This window comes from Pygoscelis adeliae, unplaced genomic scaffold, assembly GCF_000699105.1.
Source record: "Pygoscelis adeliae isolate BGI_AS28 unplaced genomic scaffold, ASM69910v1 Scaffold226, whole genome shotgun sequence".
Taxonomy (NCBI): domain Eukaryota; kingdom Metazoa; phylum Chordata; class Aves; order Sphenisciformes; family Spheniscidae; genus Pygoscelis; species Pygoscelis adeliae.
This window is the reverse complement of record NW_008824983.1, coordinates 3,544,527-3,562,291: the sequence shown is the minus strand read 5'-3', so window position 1 is coordinate 3,562,291 and position 17,765 is coordinate 3,544,527. Positions and strand designations below refer to the sequence as shown.

Sequence of the window (17,765 nt, the reverse complement as noted above, 5' to 3'; positions counted from 1 at the left end):
AGTTGTGGACCTCAGAGATCTGAGGGCTGGTTGTAGTGGGTATACACAGCATAGCTAAGAGAAGTTCATATCTGCGATACAGCCATCTGCGTACATTCCTAAAGATGTTCGTAGTCCATCACAACTCATTGGAGATCGCACAGTTGGAAGAGTCCCAATCACCAACCTAGCGTGAATTCCCTCTGCGCACTCCCACTGCAGTCTCCCAGACACGAAGCCGCTTCAAGTCTTCAGTATCCCCCCTACTGTACTGTTTCTTCTCCTACATGTTTAAAAAACAGTATGTCACCAGGAACAGATGCCTCCTGGGTATGAAACCCAAACCTACTGATGGATGACAACGCACACTAATTACTGAATGCTAGTAAGAGGCTGATATGAAGGGGCAACAAGAACATTTCCTATAAAGATGCAGTCACTCAAGTACTTAACAAGTCATCCCAGTTTGCAATAGTAACCTAAACCAGCAACCATTTGGGGTGCAGCAACCAATACCCAACAAATCAAAGTTAGGGATAATGAGCTGATGCCACACTGCCTGCAAGAATGCTACAGGTCCACAGAAGTCCTATACTCGGAAAAAAACCACAACAAAAAAAGTCCTGTAGTTTGGACATAAAAACCATCATTTCAGTGTAAGCTCGCATGAATGGTTCCTGTAGATTTCTACACATTTGGACAGAGAAACAGTTACCAGAAAACAACGTGCCAAGAAGAGGAAAGGTGTGCTGAGAAGGTAGCACGTGAACTTTTCCCAGACCAAGAGCCTGCTGAATCCATGCAAGGACACTAGCACACACTAACATCGACAGCAGATTCACAACTCAGACCACATCGAAAAGGGCAACAGCTGCTATATGCAGTCAGATGAAGGCTACAGATTTATTTATACATCCAATGCACCAAAGGACTGAGGAACACCGACCTAGAAGCCACTGACACATCGTTAAACCCTCCACTTCAGAGTACATAGTTGAGGTTGGCCTCCTGGTTGCTGCTCACACTGGGTAACTATGAGTTCAGTAAGGGAACTATGTGAGCAAATAAGTGAAAGTGTTGCATGAATAGCTAGCTACTACTCGCATGACAACAGCCTGACTCTATTACTAAAAGCAACAAAAAAAAAACCCAACACCCAATAAAAGGTGTCCCAGGAAATGTTGATTTGGATCCATTTCTTACACATGCATTCAATCCCCTGTTAGGCTTTATAACAAGGCAGCTGTTTGCAAGGGTAGTTTTAATATATCTTCCCTCCCCCCAAGTTAATGGTGGGCTACAGTTTTCAGAGTGATTTCCTGTTTGCATTATATTCTAAAAATCCTGCTCATTTGCTCCACTAAAAGGCATGTGCTTGGAAGTGGTTTTGATGGCTTTTAGTCACATCCCCCCCTTTGATTGCCACAGCATCCAAAACGTCTGAAAATAAGGGAGCTATTTCAAGTTACATTCCCTTCTTTCCCTGCCCACATGTACTTGGCTACCAATTTGAGACACAGGATCAGAGGGAGCTTCAGGCTTTAGAATAACACAAAAACTTTAAAAAGGAAACACATTAACACAACTTCATCTCTCTTCCCCCTGCTCAGCAGCTTTTGGCTCGGTTGGTGTTCACCTAGATCTTAAAGATCTCCTACCTATTCTTCATGTCTTCACTGCCACTTTCCAAGGCCTCCACCCAGCAGCCAGTACCTGATCCACCACGGCATCCAGACTCTTGCAGTGAGCGCTGGCTGCTGGATGAAATGGCAGTGTGCGGGTGCAGGTTGTGTTGACATCTCTTGCCTTTCCCATAAGCCTATGGCATTTCCCCTTGCTTGGTACAACAGCTTCACTGCTTGCCTCAGTCTTGTGCCTCCCTCTTTCTGCAGGAGATTCTGCAGTTGAGCTCATGTTGTTCCTTTTGCCCCCACATCCAAGAAAGAACTCAAGATTTTTCTGTAGCACTAGATGAAAGCAAGTAGAAGCTGCAAGAAGAAACATGGATGGGGCCTCAGTCTTGAATGGCCGAGCTCAAGACTGCGACCAAAACAGTCACTGTGGAAGGGGAACGCAGAGGCAGTGAAGCAGTGTGCTTGTACAAGTAGCAATGAAGTAGGCGGCTTGTAGCAGTAGCACCACAGCCTTTGCAACAGTCTCAGCAGACTTGCTCAGAGAGGTAGCCTGAGAGCCACTTTCTACTTGTCTAGTGAACAAGACAAAAAAAACCCTCGCGCACCTAAGCACAAGTGTGAGGAGAGATGTGCCGACTACGATTGCTTTATAGAATCAGCTGGGCTGGAACTAGCCAGCCCCTTGGAAGTAAGCACATTTTGTTTCCCTCCCTTCACGCAAGAGCCAGTTCTATAAAGTTAGGTCAACGTGTGGTGCGCATATGATTCAAATGTAATATTTCCTGGCAACCACCAGCAAGCCCAGAGGAGAACCTGCACTACTGATAATGTCAATTTTTCCCATGGCTGTCATAGAAAAGTCTGCTGATCTCTTGAGACGTAAGCAAACCCCATTCCACTGATTAGCTTTCCACCAGTGTTTTTTGGTTTTTGTTTGTTGTTTGGTTCTGTCTTTTTTTAAAAAAAGGAGCAAAACCCAAGACATACACAGAGGTCTCTGACAGCAACTATCTTCATAAAGTGAAATAACCTAAAATGAATGACATAACTGTGTGCAGATTTGGTCCCTCAACTCCGAATCACTTTGTAGAATTTCCAAGAATGGGACAAAGATAATCAAAGGATAGGGAACATCTTCCACACAAAAACAACTAAGCAGGCTACGGGTCTTCAGCCTGGGAAAAAAAAAAAGAAGGCTGAGAAATAAAGGTCCTCAAAATAATAAGGAAAGTAGAGAGGGAGAAAAAGGTCATGGGAGCTACTACTATTGACTGTTCTCTCCAATACAGGAGCTGGGAGGCAGGTGGAAGTCCAAAGCACGTGAGATGAGATGGTTCTTCCTGCAACACACTGTAAAACCATGTAACTCTTCACTGCAGCATGTTGTGGATGCTATGCGTTTGCATTGGTTTAAGAACATGTTTACAGAAGCTCTAGTTGAATTTCTCAAATACAAAGGCATCGTTTCTGGGTCAGTAGGTTACACGGCTGCAAAACACTGAAAGCCAGGAGACTGCTCTGGTGAGCTATCGCGATATCCTTGCCCTTATTCTTGTATCCCTCCCAAGGCACAGCAAAGGTGGGATACAGGACTACACATAAACCTTTTTTCTGACCCAGTGTTGCTGGGTTTATGTTCTTTATGCACAAACTGAGTAAGTGGATTAAGAAAAGAATCATTGAGGCCACTTGAACTTAACATTTTTCTATTCCTTTGGCTACCATGAACAAGAGCTCATAACATTTCTCCTATTATTGCCTAAGGAAAAACTCATTTATGCATTTCCTTCAATTCTTTTCAAATTAGACAACTGGTAAGTCCGAGGAAACAATCCCTGCTAGTGACATCTTCTTTCAAGGCAGGTAACTGAAATTAGTTCAAAACTTCTCCAAGAGCAGGACAAGAGTAACTAGCTTCTTAATTATATTAATTTTACCACACTTGAAGGGCATTCTTTGTTTACAAGAGCATGTAGCTTTACCAATAGCTTCATACACGCCAACAAAAAAGGTACCGACATCTCTTTTCATCAGGAATTTCTGGGCTGCACTCCCAGCATCTAAAACCAGCACTTCTACAGAAAACCTAACACCAGTAAGAACTACTGGCTCCTCATTTAACAGAAAAACTAAAGTGAGCAAGATTTAAGATATCAGGCAGCATGAATTAGGAGAGACTAAGTTTACATGCAAAAGACACAGAAAAGCTACGTCAATAGCTTTGACAGGGATGAGTACATTTTTCTTATCAAAAAAGTATATTCTTTCATAGGTCAAAAACATACTTTGGGACTTCCATTACAACTTGCTAAACTGAGGTTGCATTCAAAATGGAAAGAGTTTTCAGAATTTTCACCAAGTAGTCCCTTGGTGGTTTGTTTTTTATGCTATTAGAGTACAAGTGAGAAACAAGATCATGCAATTACATATGAAATGAAGAAAGCAGCAGTGTGTTGGTGCTGCTTACTTCACTTCCAGGCCGTCTCACTTAAGGGTGGTTTGAACAATGTGTTGATTTATCATTGTGTTTAAGGAAATTTAGCCAGCAATGGCATGAAGCCTAATTTCTATCTGCAGAGATGCAATCCCATTCCCTGACATGTTTTCCCTCCTATGCATGCAGGTGACAGATTTGCAGAGATTCCACATCCAGCTTAATTTCCAGTAATAATGCTATGATGAATAACAGTTCGACCTCAGAGGACAGTACTCTACCCGGCCACACTCTGCCTGGAAGCCAGTAACTAAGTGGTTTGTCTCAGGGCTTGTACTGTTTAATATCCTTTCCAATGACCTGGAAGAGGTGTTGCAGCATACCCTCCTGAAGTTTGGGGATGAGACCAAACTGAGGGGAACTGTCAACGTGCCAGAGGGCAGGGCTGCCACCCGGATAGACCTAGTCAGGGTAGAGAAATGGGCCAACAGCAACCTGATGAAATTTAACAAGGACAAATGCAAAGTCCTGCACCAGGGAAGGAATAATCCCCTGCACATTCATACAGGCTAAGGACTGCCTGGTTGGAGAGCAGCTCTGCTGAAAAGACCATGTGGGGTGTTGGTGGACAGCAAGCTGAACATGAGCCAGGTCCTGGCAGCAAAGAAGGTAAACAACAACCTGGGCTGTATTAACAGGAGCACAGGCAATGGATGGAGGAAAATTAACGAACGCTGAGTAAAAGGGGATAATCAATCACATAGAATCATAGAATCATTAAGGTTGGAAGAGACCTCCAAGATCATCGAGTCCAACCGTCAACCCAACACCACCATGCCCACTAAACCATGTCCCTAAGCACCTCATCTACCCGTCTTTTAAATACTTCCAGGGATGGGGACTCAACCACTTCCCTGGGCAGCCTGTTCCAATGTTTAACCACTCTTTCAGTAAAGAAATTTTTCCTCACATCCAATCTAAACCTCCCCTGGCGCAACTTGAGGCCATTTCCTCTCGTCCTTTCGCCAGTTACTTGGGAGAAGAGACCAACACCCACCTCGCTACAGCCTCCTTTCAGGTAGTTGTAGAGAGCGATAAGGTCTCCCCTCAGCCTCCTTTTCTCCAGGCTAAACAACCCCAGCTCCCTCAGCCGCTCCTCATAAGACTTGTTCTCCAATGTAGATACTGCATGTAGTATCTACATTGTATCTACTGCATGTAGATACTGCATCCAGTTTTGGGACCTACAGTACAAGAAAGACATTGAGAACCTGGAATGAGTTCAGTGAAGGGACACCAAGATGGTTGGGGCTGGAGTACCTCTCCAGCGAGGAGAGGCTGAGGGAACTGGGCTTGTTGAGCCCAAGAATAGACAGCTTTGAGGGGAGCATAGCAGCAGCCTGCCCCAGAGGTCATTGAGAAGACAGAGCCAAGCTCTTTCCAGAGGTGCAGGGTGGGAGGACAAGAGACAATAGGCTTAAGTTGACGACAGATGTCCTCACCAGGTATAAGGAAAACAATTCTCACTGATAGAATAATTAATCCTTAGAACTGGTCACCCAGAGAGGTTGTGCAAACTGCATTCCCAGAGGTTTCCAAGGCTGGACAAAACCCTAAGCAATGTAGTTTGAATTCAATACAGACCTTGCTTTGAGCAGAAAGTTGGACTATAGACCTCCTGAGTCCCTTCCAACCTGAATGGTTTTGTAATTCTATGAAAGGACGTGTCACAACACTGGATAAAGAGGTTGCACCATGATTAAAGTTATTCCTTAAGTAAAAATTATAGCTAAGGGGTGCAAGACTTTGGCAACTGAGCCCTTGAACAAACGTCTTGCCAGACACCTTTCTAGAACTGCAAATAAAAAGCAAGATTTGGTGGCTGATTTCCTGAGAAGTGTTTCGAACCAAGCAAGTTTTGTGTGTCTTAAGATTCCTCAAGTTTTGGAGTCACTGTTAGTGACAGGATAAACAAGTAACTATATTATTCTAGGCTTGTGAGCAACACATTGTTCTAACAGTGCCAAGCAACCCCATGGTGACAATGCAAAAATTCTTGCACACTAACAGCTGTTTTAAGTATTAGAACATTTCTGAAAAGTTAAGGGATCACAGGTTGCGCCTTCCTTTATCCTAGAAGATCAAAATCTAGTCATGAAAACAGGATTTTTCTCATCTCAGTCACAGGACAATGGAACAAATTTGGATGGGGGAAAAGTTTGGATCAAACAGTTGCACTGATCAAACCACCACACTGAATCATGCCCTTTTTTTTTTTTTAAACCCTTCACTTAGCTATTTCTCCCACTGAACGTTGGAAGAAAAATAAGATATAGACCCATAAATGCAGTCTCCAAAGACATAAAGCTTCTGCATGTCTTAGTTGGAATGGCCACATTTAGCACTTAAAACAGACGGGTTTTCTTGACAACATTAGAGCCCATTGCAGCCAAAAGCAGTTCATACTCCAACACAGAGACCTAGACAACTCACTGAATCAAAGCTGCGTGACTCAGACGAGACAACAGATTAAAAGTCTCAGGTCCAAGTGCATGCTTCCCTCCACTCCTTGTCCTGCCCCCTCCACAGCAGGGTTAACCAACAGCTCGCAAACCATGCCTGAAATCACTGCAGCTTACTACTCAGCATATTCAGAGAAGCCAGCAGTTATTCCAGCTTGCTTAATATTCTCGTCAAAAAAAAAAAAAGTGGCATTTCAGCACCTTCTTCAAGAGTTGCTCAGCCAACCTTCCTACCTCTGCCACACCAGTTGAAGTGGCTGCCTGAACAACCACCCGACACCACGTTTCCTGCAGCATGAGCCCAAAAATATTCCACTTCCTATTCTTTCAACTTATCACCTTGGCCACCTGGAAGAAGAGCAACTTTCACACCTCTAAACTGTGTCAGTCAAGCCAGCTCTGACCTGGTGAGTCTTCTGATTTCTTTGAAACAGAGTACTAACATTGTGTTTCGTTCTTGTGGTTGGAAGACTACCTTCCGTATCTTCTAGGTGCTTAGCACAACAGAGCCCTGACCTCACCTCTAACATCTCTATCCTTTAACTTAAGCTACAGCTATACAATATTCCTAGAGAAAAGGGTTGTGTCAACTAACACAATGCTACTTTTCTAAGCCTACAACTATAACAAAAGCACAGCCAAGTATCTTCAGTGGGGGTATCTGGGATATTAACTCTTAAATAGGGGCAGACGTTTAATAAAAGCATCACTATCAACTACTTTTAATAAGATCCTGATTTAAGTAAAAAATGCTGTAGTCCAATTCTCACAGAAAATTACTTTCCCCGTTAGATTTTTCCCCTTGTTTATAACAACTGTAAGACTTATCAGCACCGCTGTAGCCTACACACTTGTAATGAATAAATCATTCCAAGTGAGAAATATGCTTATTGCATGTTTATCCAAGGACCTTCACTCCCACACCCCGTATTTTAAACACCTGCAAAAGGTGTTTATTACCTCACATATACCTGTAAATATCACCCCCTATAATTAAGCCAGGCAATTAAAATCCCAACATAAGCCGGTATGTTGTCTTAAGTGTAAATTGGGTGGTCTGCCACAGACATGGTCACTTTCCTATATCAGATTGCCTCACCCGCTGCTAAGCCCAGCTAGACAATGGGAAATATGTGCAGCTCAGGCAAAATAGTTAATTCAGAGTGTGGGGCCCGGGTCAGATAGCAGAAATGAAAGACCACCATCCTCTCTTTTTCCTTTGGCAGGAGAGAAGCAAAGGCAGCCCCCATGCTCCCCTGGGTATAAATCCAAGACCAGGAGGAGGCAGTGCTGCCCAGGGACTTTGCATTGCCCCAGGGGCTGCTCCATCCTGTAGTTAAGAATCAAAATAAGCAGGTGATCAACATTCAACCTTTGTCTGATGTGTGTAATTCTTGATAAATCTCTCCAGTTTCTCATTAGAATGGAATTAACAGTCTACATGTGGGGGGATCTCTCTTCAGAAGGCTTTTGACATTGTACCCTACAACAGACTCATAAGGTAAACACAGCTAACGCTACAACAGCAGGTGAGAAGTTGACCTTGTGATCACTGCCAGGTAACAGTCATTACCAGCCTACTGTCAAACTTAAGAGTTCTATTTCATAGGGTTTGCAGGGACCACCACATCTAGTGTTGTATCAGGTTTGTGTTTATTAAATTTGAAGATGCATATGACTGAAATGGAGTGCAAACATACCAGAGGACAAGAGCTCAAAGTGATCTTAAACTACAGAAACTACTCTGGAGAAGCCTCATGGGACATTCCCAGGTGAAAGACTTAAGAACAATCAATTGCCTAGAAATAAGAGTCCTGAGAAGAGATTGAAATAACTTAAACTCCCTCCTTAACCCTCCCTAAACATCGTAGGTCTTCAAATATGTAAAAGACTGCTGCAGACTAACATGTTCTCCATTCTCCTGCTGAGTAGGACTAGTAATTGGCAAAAAGTACAGCTTAGTGCCTGATGTAGCACACTAAGGAGGAAACAGAAAACAAAGATCCCTATCAGAGATTCCCACACCTAACAGGCAACAGCAGATAATCTGTGCATGCTTAGCATTCTACTAGCATTTTTATAGCTATACATTATTTTTATAGCACTACATTAAGTTAGGATTCTTGGAGGAGGCTTGAGGTGAAAGATCATTTTTCAATACATTTTAAGCCTCTTTACTGTTGATTCATCTTTCTTCTAGAATTCTTTTCATTGTAGCTCAGCTCATTCCTGCATCTCTCCCTTTACATCTTGCTTTGTGTGAAATACCTGCTTTGTATAATCCTAATTTAGTCTTAATTGCAATGGTTTCATGTTTTTCTTCTCCTTTCTTAAAACCCACAAGTTCCCCACCTGTCCTCTTCATATCCCGTGGCATTCTAGAATCAGCCGCATCATAAGCGGGTACCATTCAGCAATATTAGTTTTTACGCTGCATCTCTAGATTAAAAAAAAACAAACAACCCACCCCACACAGCTTAGCTGTTTTAATTAAAGAAACAACACAAGCTACTACAGATCCTCAGGACAAACAGTTATGTGCACTGTAAGAAGATTTACTAACATTTACTCACAATCAGAATCAGTCTCAATTCTTTTAAAGAAACTGAAAGTTGTCTTACAAAATATGCAGATGGGTGGAGACGGCTCAAACCTTTCTTGCATTGACATAAACCTCAATGCAGGACCTGCACTCACATTGCAACTCTGATCCAGAAATCCTTTTCTGTCACTACTTCTGCTTGGAGAATCTAAAACATCAGAGGTTTCAGCATAACTATGAGACTTCATTTTTCATTTCCATGAAAAAGTGAGGAAAAACCAAGCCCTATTTAGTAACATCCTTTTGCCTTTGGAAGAGCTAAATCAGACCTCCCTTCCCACGCATTTCTGTCCCTGAAAGCAACCTGCAAGTCTCACAGCAAAGCTAGGAATACACATTCACAATGTTTTTCTTGCTTCTCTGCTCACTCAACAGGTTCACACTCCACAGGCTGGGCTTTTAGTCTACCTTTTTTGTTAAGAAGTTCATCAACACTGTATCTGTTTATCTGCTCCATACAAACTGATAAGGAAATAAGCCCACAGAAGATAAGTGGGAACTCTTCAACAGCTACCTTCCTGCTGCACCAGCAAGTGATGTTTCTTTTTTTGCCAGCAAGTGCTGTTTCTGGCACCATCTGTGTCCTGAAAGTCTGTTCTCTAGCACTTTATTCACTAAACATGGAAAAAATATTTGGAACAAAAATCTCTTGAAGCATCTTCTACACTGAGGAAGCTAGCTTTAAAATGTTTTAAAAGAAAGAAAAAAAGAAAGGGTGACATTTCACATAACGGTTCCTTCTCAGAAGAACTCTACTTGGATCCCCATCATGTTGAATCAGAAACAAACTCTAGGTACTTCAGTTTTAAGTCACCACACCTAGACCTCCTTCTAGAAGGCATACCATTTTGTCTTGCAAATACACCTCCAGTGCTAAATACTCACAAGCTAAGTGAGAGATTACTTGCGGTTACAAATTAGGAGTCAAAACAGCATTTTACAGACTGCGGTTCAGGAAAGAATAATAGAGATCTATTTACTTTTCTGCAGAGACCATAGAGCCAGAGTACTTGTTTCCAATGAGAAAGAGATGAGACTGGTATGTGTGAAGAATGGGAAAAGGCGGTGTGCCAAATCATTCACTTGTCGTGATTCTTAGCATCAATCTGGACTTTGTATTTGATGAGTGGGGAGGGGAAAGGAGGGGGGAGGGGAAACTATACCCACCTACTATCACTAAAAAAGGTGCACTAATTGTTTGAGGGTTTGCTTCACTGAACAAACTTCGTAACAAGTGAAACTGATTTATTTAAAAAATAAAATCTGATCATGCACATGTCCTTCAAATTACTAAACTGATACAATAACATCTATATGCAATTTATATGCAAGCAGAATAAAAGGAAGAAGATGCATTCCAGAAGTGATGATGCTTTTATGGAATATGGGCACTGATCCAGAGCCCTCAAACCCAGACAGTCCAGTGAGGGAAGCGGGGAAAATGCAAATGACCTCCTGGATGATCCTGGATAAGCCGCTACCAGTCCAGAATCCAATTTCAGTCTGAGGCAAGCCCTAAATTGTCTTAGTTCAGACAGAGATGCTGCCTTCCCTTCACCTCCAGTTTCTCTGAGTTGGGCAAGTAGTACAGGAGTACCCAACCCACAGGTACAGAAACCTGCAGAACCTTGCCAAAAACCTTCTTGTGATGTTCAAATTAATTACCGGGCAAGTTTTGTATAAAACTTAACCTTGAATGCCTTGGAATACATTAGAATTTTATCTTTTACAGCTGCACTTTAAGAGTGAGCTCTTCAGGATAGCAACCTTGTGGTTTTGTTTCAATGCAGTAACTCAGCAGATTATAGCAGGTCATTATCTGCCTTTCTTCTACCACTTAGCCCTGAATATGGTCTAAAAGTGTTATCTTACCTTTTTTACTTATACAATGATGGTCTGATAAGTACACAGTGAACTCTTACATTACCCAGAGGAAACAGCTACAAGTCCAATTGCTATGGCTGGTTGTAAGAGTCAGCATTTTGTTCAGTAACTTCAACCTTTGTGAAGGAGAAAACCAGTTGGAACATTTTTCTCCAAAAAGGCAGCCAGAAAAGCAAATAGTTAATCTGAATTTGTGTACTTGTTTATGAAAAGCCTTATTAATAAATGCTTGTTACTCTGTGGCCATTTAGACCCATGTTTATTTCCCGATCGGTATGGAATAACTATGGGTCAAGTGTCCTACCTCACATGAATCTTCAGGATACCCAATTTCTTCCAAGGGGAAGTCAAGGTTTCCTTAACACCGAAGTTCAATGTTTTCTCTTCCATGCTACTAAAGGCACTAGATTTTACTAAATAAGCGCACAGGCCTCTTAGATAAGAAGGTACACCAGTGAAACTGTTTCGAAGTTTTCACAGGAAACTCATTGACCCCAGCATTCCATGAATCTTAAAAGCCAGCTCCCATCTGCACGGAGAACAAAGCACCTATATCGATGATGGGGCACCTTCCTCAGCTGATGTATTACAAAACAATCTCCATTCAGATTCAACTTATTCCCAGAACGTTTTTCTGGTTTTGAAAACCAGGAGGCAATACCATTCTCTGGGGTGCTCCAGAGCGGGAGCTACTACCAAACTGTTACACTTCACACTGCAAACAGTTCAGCTACATTCCTGTGGGACCAGCATCCCTACCACTCTTCCAGACGTGCTTTCTCCAAACCTGATGAGCTGCATTTGAGAACTCTATGGATGGCCTCCTTATTATAAGAGGTTTTGGGGGGGATTTGTTATAAGCCAAGGACCATCCCTATTGGGTGTGGGTATGCACAGAGACCCTTGCTGGGTCCCAGTCCCACGTAGCCCAGGACTTACGTGTACCACTGTGTGACACATGGGCAACAAGAACAACCGCAAAGCACCAAACTAGAGGCATGCACACTGACTGCTAGGGGCATACCTGTAGGCTTCCCATGTAAAATGTTTGTTTTCTATAAAGAAAAAAATTAAAACAAGCTCTGTTGAAATAATTGTCTTAAGAAAATACTTCTGCAAAGAATGGCAAGGTAACCTTCCTAATAACAGTTATACTAGGAAAAAAAAATCACAAGAACATTAATCTTTCTTCCATTCTTTTCACATATCCCTACATCACTAAAAAGAAAGGTGTTGCAGGGTACTGAGTGCGTTTTTTATTTCAGTATCAAACATACACAAGGGCTGATAGACTGAACTAACCTAGACCTCTTTCATCAGTTGTTTTTGGTTTGGTTTTAAGGATTTCACACCCATTAGAAGAAGTCAGTCTTGATTCAGGCAATTAACAAAGTAGTGATGAGGCAAGCAGATTGGCACAGAGGGACTATAAGAAACAATTTAAGTAAAATTGCTCCAGCTGCCACACACACACACCATCCCCTCAGAAAACATTGTGCAAGAACATGCTTCGATATAAATCCCTCTCTGTATGTATAAACTTTTACTCTCCCTACCAAGCAACTGGTTGCAAGAAAGATGTGTTTTAAGGAGGAATCATCCAAAACTTTCTTACAGGGCTCAGAGGAAGTTTTTGCATGGTCTTTTAGCACCAAAAAAAAAAAAAAAAACCAAAACCAGAGCCCAAGGTAAGCTTGACATAAGACAGTTCCCTGATGAATTTAATCACCAGTTGCTGTATTTTGTCATCAGCACTCTTCTGAGAACATACAAAACTTACCTGCTTAGTGCAGAAGTGACAGACCACCAGCACTTATAAAGAAAAACTTTAGGAAGTTTGTGAACAAACTATATTTGGCAAGCAGCCCTGATGTTGTAAGAGCATGCAAAAATATCGTAGAAGTTGTTTTGGGGCCTCAACCCTCTAAATTCTGTGCCCCGACAAAGGGTCAAGTCTGTACAACCAACTTCAGGACATCTAGGCAAGGTTGAGATGATGTTAATAGGGACAATTTTAACTCTTCCTTGGGAACTTTAGGAAGACACAGCGTTTTAAAGTGGTGGGGCAGAGGGAACATCTGAAACCAGATGTCACCACAGAAACTGCAGCAATGGAGGAAGAGAGGGAAATAATTTAAAAATAAGGAAGCAGGTAGGAAACAGGGTAGATACCTGTAACATACAAGCAGTAATAGCTACATACATGTAAGGTAGGATGAGAAGGTAGAAGCATTTTGATGTACTCTGCTCAACAGTGCGTACATCTGTGTTTATTCACATTTTTCTGAATCATATGCCTCTGCTCTGATACTCACTATTCCTACACAAAATCCTCAGAGGAATTTTGTAACAAAAAATAAGTTAATCCTCAAATCAGCCACCCTCAACCATTTCTATTACTACTTTTTCCAAAAGCTTGACAAAAAAAGCAGTTATGAATTTGAAATAAAAATTATCAGGTGGATACGGTTCAACTGAGGGGAGCACAAGGTTTGGAAAGTGCAAGGGAAATGCTTATACGGACAGCACACACCAGAAGGACAGGCTGAAGCAATGAGAGGTGGTGTGTGCTGATATCTTACAGAAGACCTGTGGTTGACAGCCTAGGTTGGACAGAGCAATGCCTCGGTTGTTCTCCAAAGCCAGAAAGTAATCAAGCAGTGCAAACAAAGAAGTAGCTGCAGATGGAAAGTCAGATGAAGGCAGACCAAACCTGCTCAGAGAACACCACTACTGGAGTTTTATCCTCAAACCCTCCGCCCCCCAATCTCCCTCAGGCAAAAGGATGACTTACCACTAGTAAAACGTGAAAACAACGTTTTAAACACATACAAGGGAGAAAAACAGTAAAGAAAACAGATCCATTCTCACAGTAGCCCATCTACTGCAAAAATTATAACACTATTTGTGGAGTATAAACAGCAAGTATACAGTATATTGGTGAAAGCCAATAACCGTAATAGCATAAGCAAACAATTTGCTATAATGCCACCACTATAGAGGAGCAAGGAAAGAAAAAAAAAAATCAAAGAAAAAGGATCAGCATTAAATTTCTGCTTTTGTAAAGGTTTTGGCCAAGTATTTAAATATGAACTTGTATTAAGCTTACTGAACTTACACACCAGCAAGGTCCAAAACGGACAAGCTTTCAGTCAGAGAATGACTGCAGCAGGAAGTCAGTATTCACCAAAGAATCCATTTCAAAATTTTTTATGGTTAACTCGGAGAGCAGAAATGAAGGCAGTTATCTGAATTGCTTAGAAGGCTCCATTGTTCCCTCTTCCAAAGGATTTTTCCCCAGAACAGAATGGGTGGTGTGTGCAAAGCAAGTGAAATGTGGGGGAAGGGGAAAAGTCTTGGGGATAGAGAGAAACAGAAACACAGTTTTAAGCACAGATATCAATTTTTAAAGTAACTTCCTACCTCCCACTGCAAGTGAGGCGGGATATTTCTGATCTGAAGCTTCCGACTCCTGCAGATAAATTAAAGAAAATAGTTTTTAAAAAAACAGAAAGAAAACATTATTGCAAGATAGACTATACATAGCAGTGTCCGCATTTAAGCATCCGTCATACTAAGAGGGGCAAAATCAAATACACAACTCAAACCCAACAGATCACTGGGGGGGAATGTCAGGTCAAAACAATTTGAAGTCCAAAGAGCTGTTACAGAAATACTTGTTACGCATTTGACAGCTGTTACATTTCATGAAGTCTCCACTTTTCTTGAAGACTATTTCTATTTCAGCTTTAAGGCTTTCAGTATCTAACTCTCCGTTATAAATGGGTGTGATAATCCCACATATTTGTACTGGGTTCCCCGCCACACACTAATTTTTTTTTTTTTTTTAATTCACCAAGAAGATACTTCAGGATTCTACATCCCTTCAAGGAAGAGAATACAAATTTAAATAAATACATTTGCTTTGATATCAAGCTTTTGATTAGCCTAACGACAGACTATATTCTAACATTCATATAGCCAACATCCTCCATCTCTGATAGGGAGGAGGAGGAAATTCACTGTATTTGCACCCCAAATTTACATCAGTTTTTGCTTATCTAGTAAACAAAACATTCACTTTGAAGTGCTACTGCAAAGCCTGGCAGTGTGCTAGCTGCCTTCACAGCCAAGTCCTTTGTCTCCTCCCTTCCCCCAAAGTGAGAGAACAAATAAATGCCAGAGATGCCACAAAACCCTTGGGATTTACAAGAATGTGTAGATTAACAGAGTTTCAGCTGGGCTCAGGTGGGGCATGCTGGTTGGGTCAGTCTGGCTAGCCTGGGAAGATCTGGGGAAGGGAGAGGGGGACAACACAGAGCGGGCTAGCTTAGAAAGTCTCAACTACATTTTGGTTCACCAAAGCAGCTAAAATAAGTGTCTTGTGTTCAAACACGCAGTTTTACTTAGCGTTTTAATACTGACCTCTCACAGAAAAACGCTTCACATTTTAAGGACTTTTTATAATGGACTAGAAGTTTGTTAAACTTATACAGGCCAGTAAACTCCTGCAACAAAACAAGTTTTAGAGATGTTCCCGTCTAGCAATAAAATGGAAAGCTTTCATTTTCCCCCCCAGATCCTTTTAAAATACACTCCTTTCCTTAACACCGCCACCACCCACACAGGCCTGCAGTGAGTGTTTTACATCTTGAAATGCTCTTCCCAACAGGCTTTGTTCGGGATGCAGCCGGAGCTTACGGCCCAAAGCCACCTTGCCCAAACTTCTCCTCACGTGGAGGTATCACCCCCAACGCCACAGCAACCATGAGATCAAGCAACAAGCGCGCTTTCTCCAGAAAAGATGAACAGGTCTCGGTCGCGCAGCGTTTCTCAGCTCTTTTCACTCCCTCTCAAGCAAGTAAGAGCTGATTTCAGCAGTTGATCATATAAATAGGCAAGGAAGGGAGAACGAAAACCGCACACAACCCGGTTTAAGCTTTCATTTCCAATAAAGCAAAGAGAGTCAGGAGTTGCTTCACTGTAATAGGAAGGGGGGAAATTTTCCTTGAAGTCTGAAAAGATTTCCTTAAACTGTAATCTCAGCTAGCAATACGGCTACAAAACCACCACCCTAAAGTAGTGATATACTGCTCTGAAATATCAAAATAATCTCACACAGCAACCTGAAACTTGGAAGTTGGGTCCTAAAGTAGAACATAAAAGGGGATGTTCATTCAATATTAAAAATACTGGGAAATTTTAGTGCAGAAAAATCCCAAACCACAAAATTGGCAGCCAATATGCTATTCAATGTGCTTCAAACTGTGTCATGCCATTAGTCTCTCACACTTATAGATTCAAATTAAAATTCATGAGAGTTTCGTAGCAAGGATTGCCACTCGCAGAAGGATCTGAGCACGCAACAACCCAGCCAGCACACCAACAACAGGTCTCACCCCAGCTCCACGTCAAGTTAAGCAGCAAATGCTCACGCTGAGCAGCGTATATCAACTGGTGAGAAGGAGAGGGGAAAGTCCTTTCCAGATGCACTTACACAAGTTTCACACACACAACTGCCACCTCACATTTCATTTCAGAAGGAAAACCTACATATCTTCTCCTTTACTGCCCAGCACCTGAAAGATGGACAAAAAAAGCAATCTCTACATTTACTCAACAATAAAGGACACAACATAAGGTTTGGGGTTTGTTTTCTTTTTCTTCCCATGGGGCTTCGAGGGACTGAAGAGTTTGATGCAATTTAAAACTTTGCCAACCAACATTTGTAGCACAAAAATAACTTCAGTAACCTGAAAGGGAGGAGGAAGAGGAAGGGAGAGGAGCAAGGAAGAAATGCCACCTTAAAATTACCAGTTCCTCTACCACATTCATAAAGAGCCAGAGGAAATGGCAAGGCAAGTACAAAACGGGTACAGTCCCACTGTGCACCTCAATTTATGGCAATAGTGAGACACCTATTGTACAAAACTGAAAGGTCACTTCAAAAATACAAGAACAGCTATATGAACTATTTAATTTGAAGTTATTTACACCTTCATCAGTTGCTTGGCTGCACTGCAAGTAATTTTAACTTATTACCCAATGCTCAAGTTTTGAGTCTGGTGTTTATTGATGCATGTGAAAATTTTTTTTTTTTTTTACATTATTGCTGTATCACAATTAGCAATAGGGAAAAAAATTAATAAAGCTTTGCGTGGCCAAGAGAGGAATCTCACAGAACCAGTGTAAGATAAAAGACCTTTGAGACTTCTCCATTTCAGTTACTATCAGCTTCTATAAAAAAAAGCCTAAATATATTTCTTAAAATTACCTAAAAATACATAAAGCTTGTAACACTTTTCCCCCTCTGCCCTTCTCCCCACACAGAAAGAATAGATAGAAATGACAGAGGTGTTTTTGTGTTCCCGGGACCAGAACGGGCACTGAACTAGCAGCGAGCAGACAGAGACTGAATCCACCACAAACCGTGATAACCTGCGCAGCTCCTGCTCGGAGAGATCGCTCCTCCCACTCATCTCCTACGCTTTGGCAGCCCCATATAGCTCCTCGCTGCAGGGCGGCATTAGCGATCTGCAGTCGCCTCTACTGCACGCACATGAACCCACGGAGAATCAGCTCTCAACTTCCTCAAGAAAAATCCCAATGCAAATGTATAGCAGAGAGTAAGGGACAAAGCTGGGTCTGACACTTTACCGAAGCGGCAACAGATTCCACAAGGATGGGTTCCAACTTCAGAAAGCATGCTT

The 17,765-nt window shown here is 41.9% G+C and overlaps 1 protein-coding gene across 1 annotated transcript in view; it reads right to left on the bottom strand.

Annotated features, from left to right (window-relative positions):
* The window catches only part of IGF2BP3 (insulin-like growth factor 2 mRNA binding protein 3), a 120,624-nt gene that overhangs the window by 78,732 nt on the left and 24,127 nt on the right, over positions 1-17,765 (bottom strand). The window contains exon 3 of the mRNA XM_009325760.1: positions 14,479-14,527. Within this exon, the coding sequence (XP_009324035.1) occupies positions 14,479-14,527 (49 nt within the window). The remainder of the gene's footprint in view (positions 1-14,478; positions 14,528-17,765) is intronic.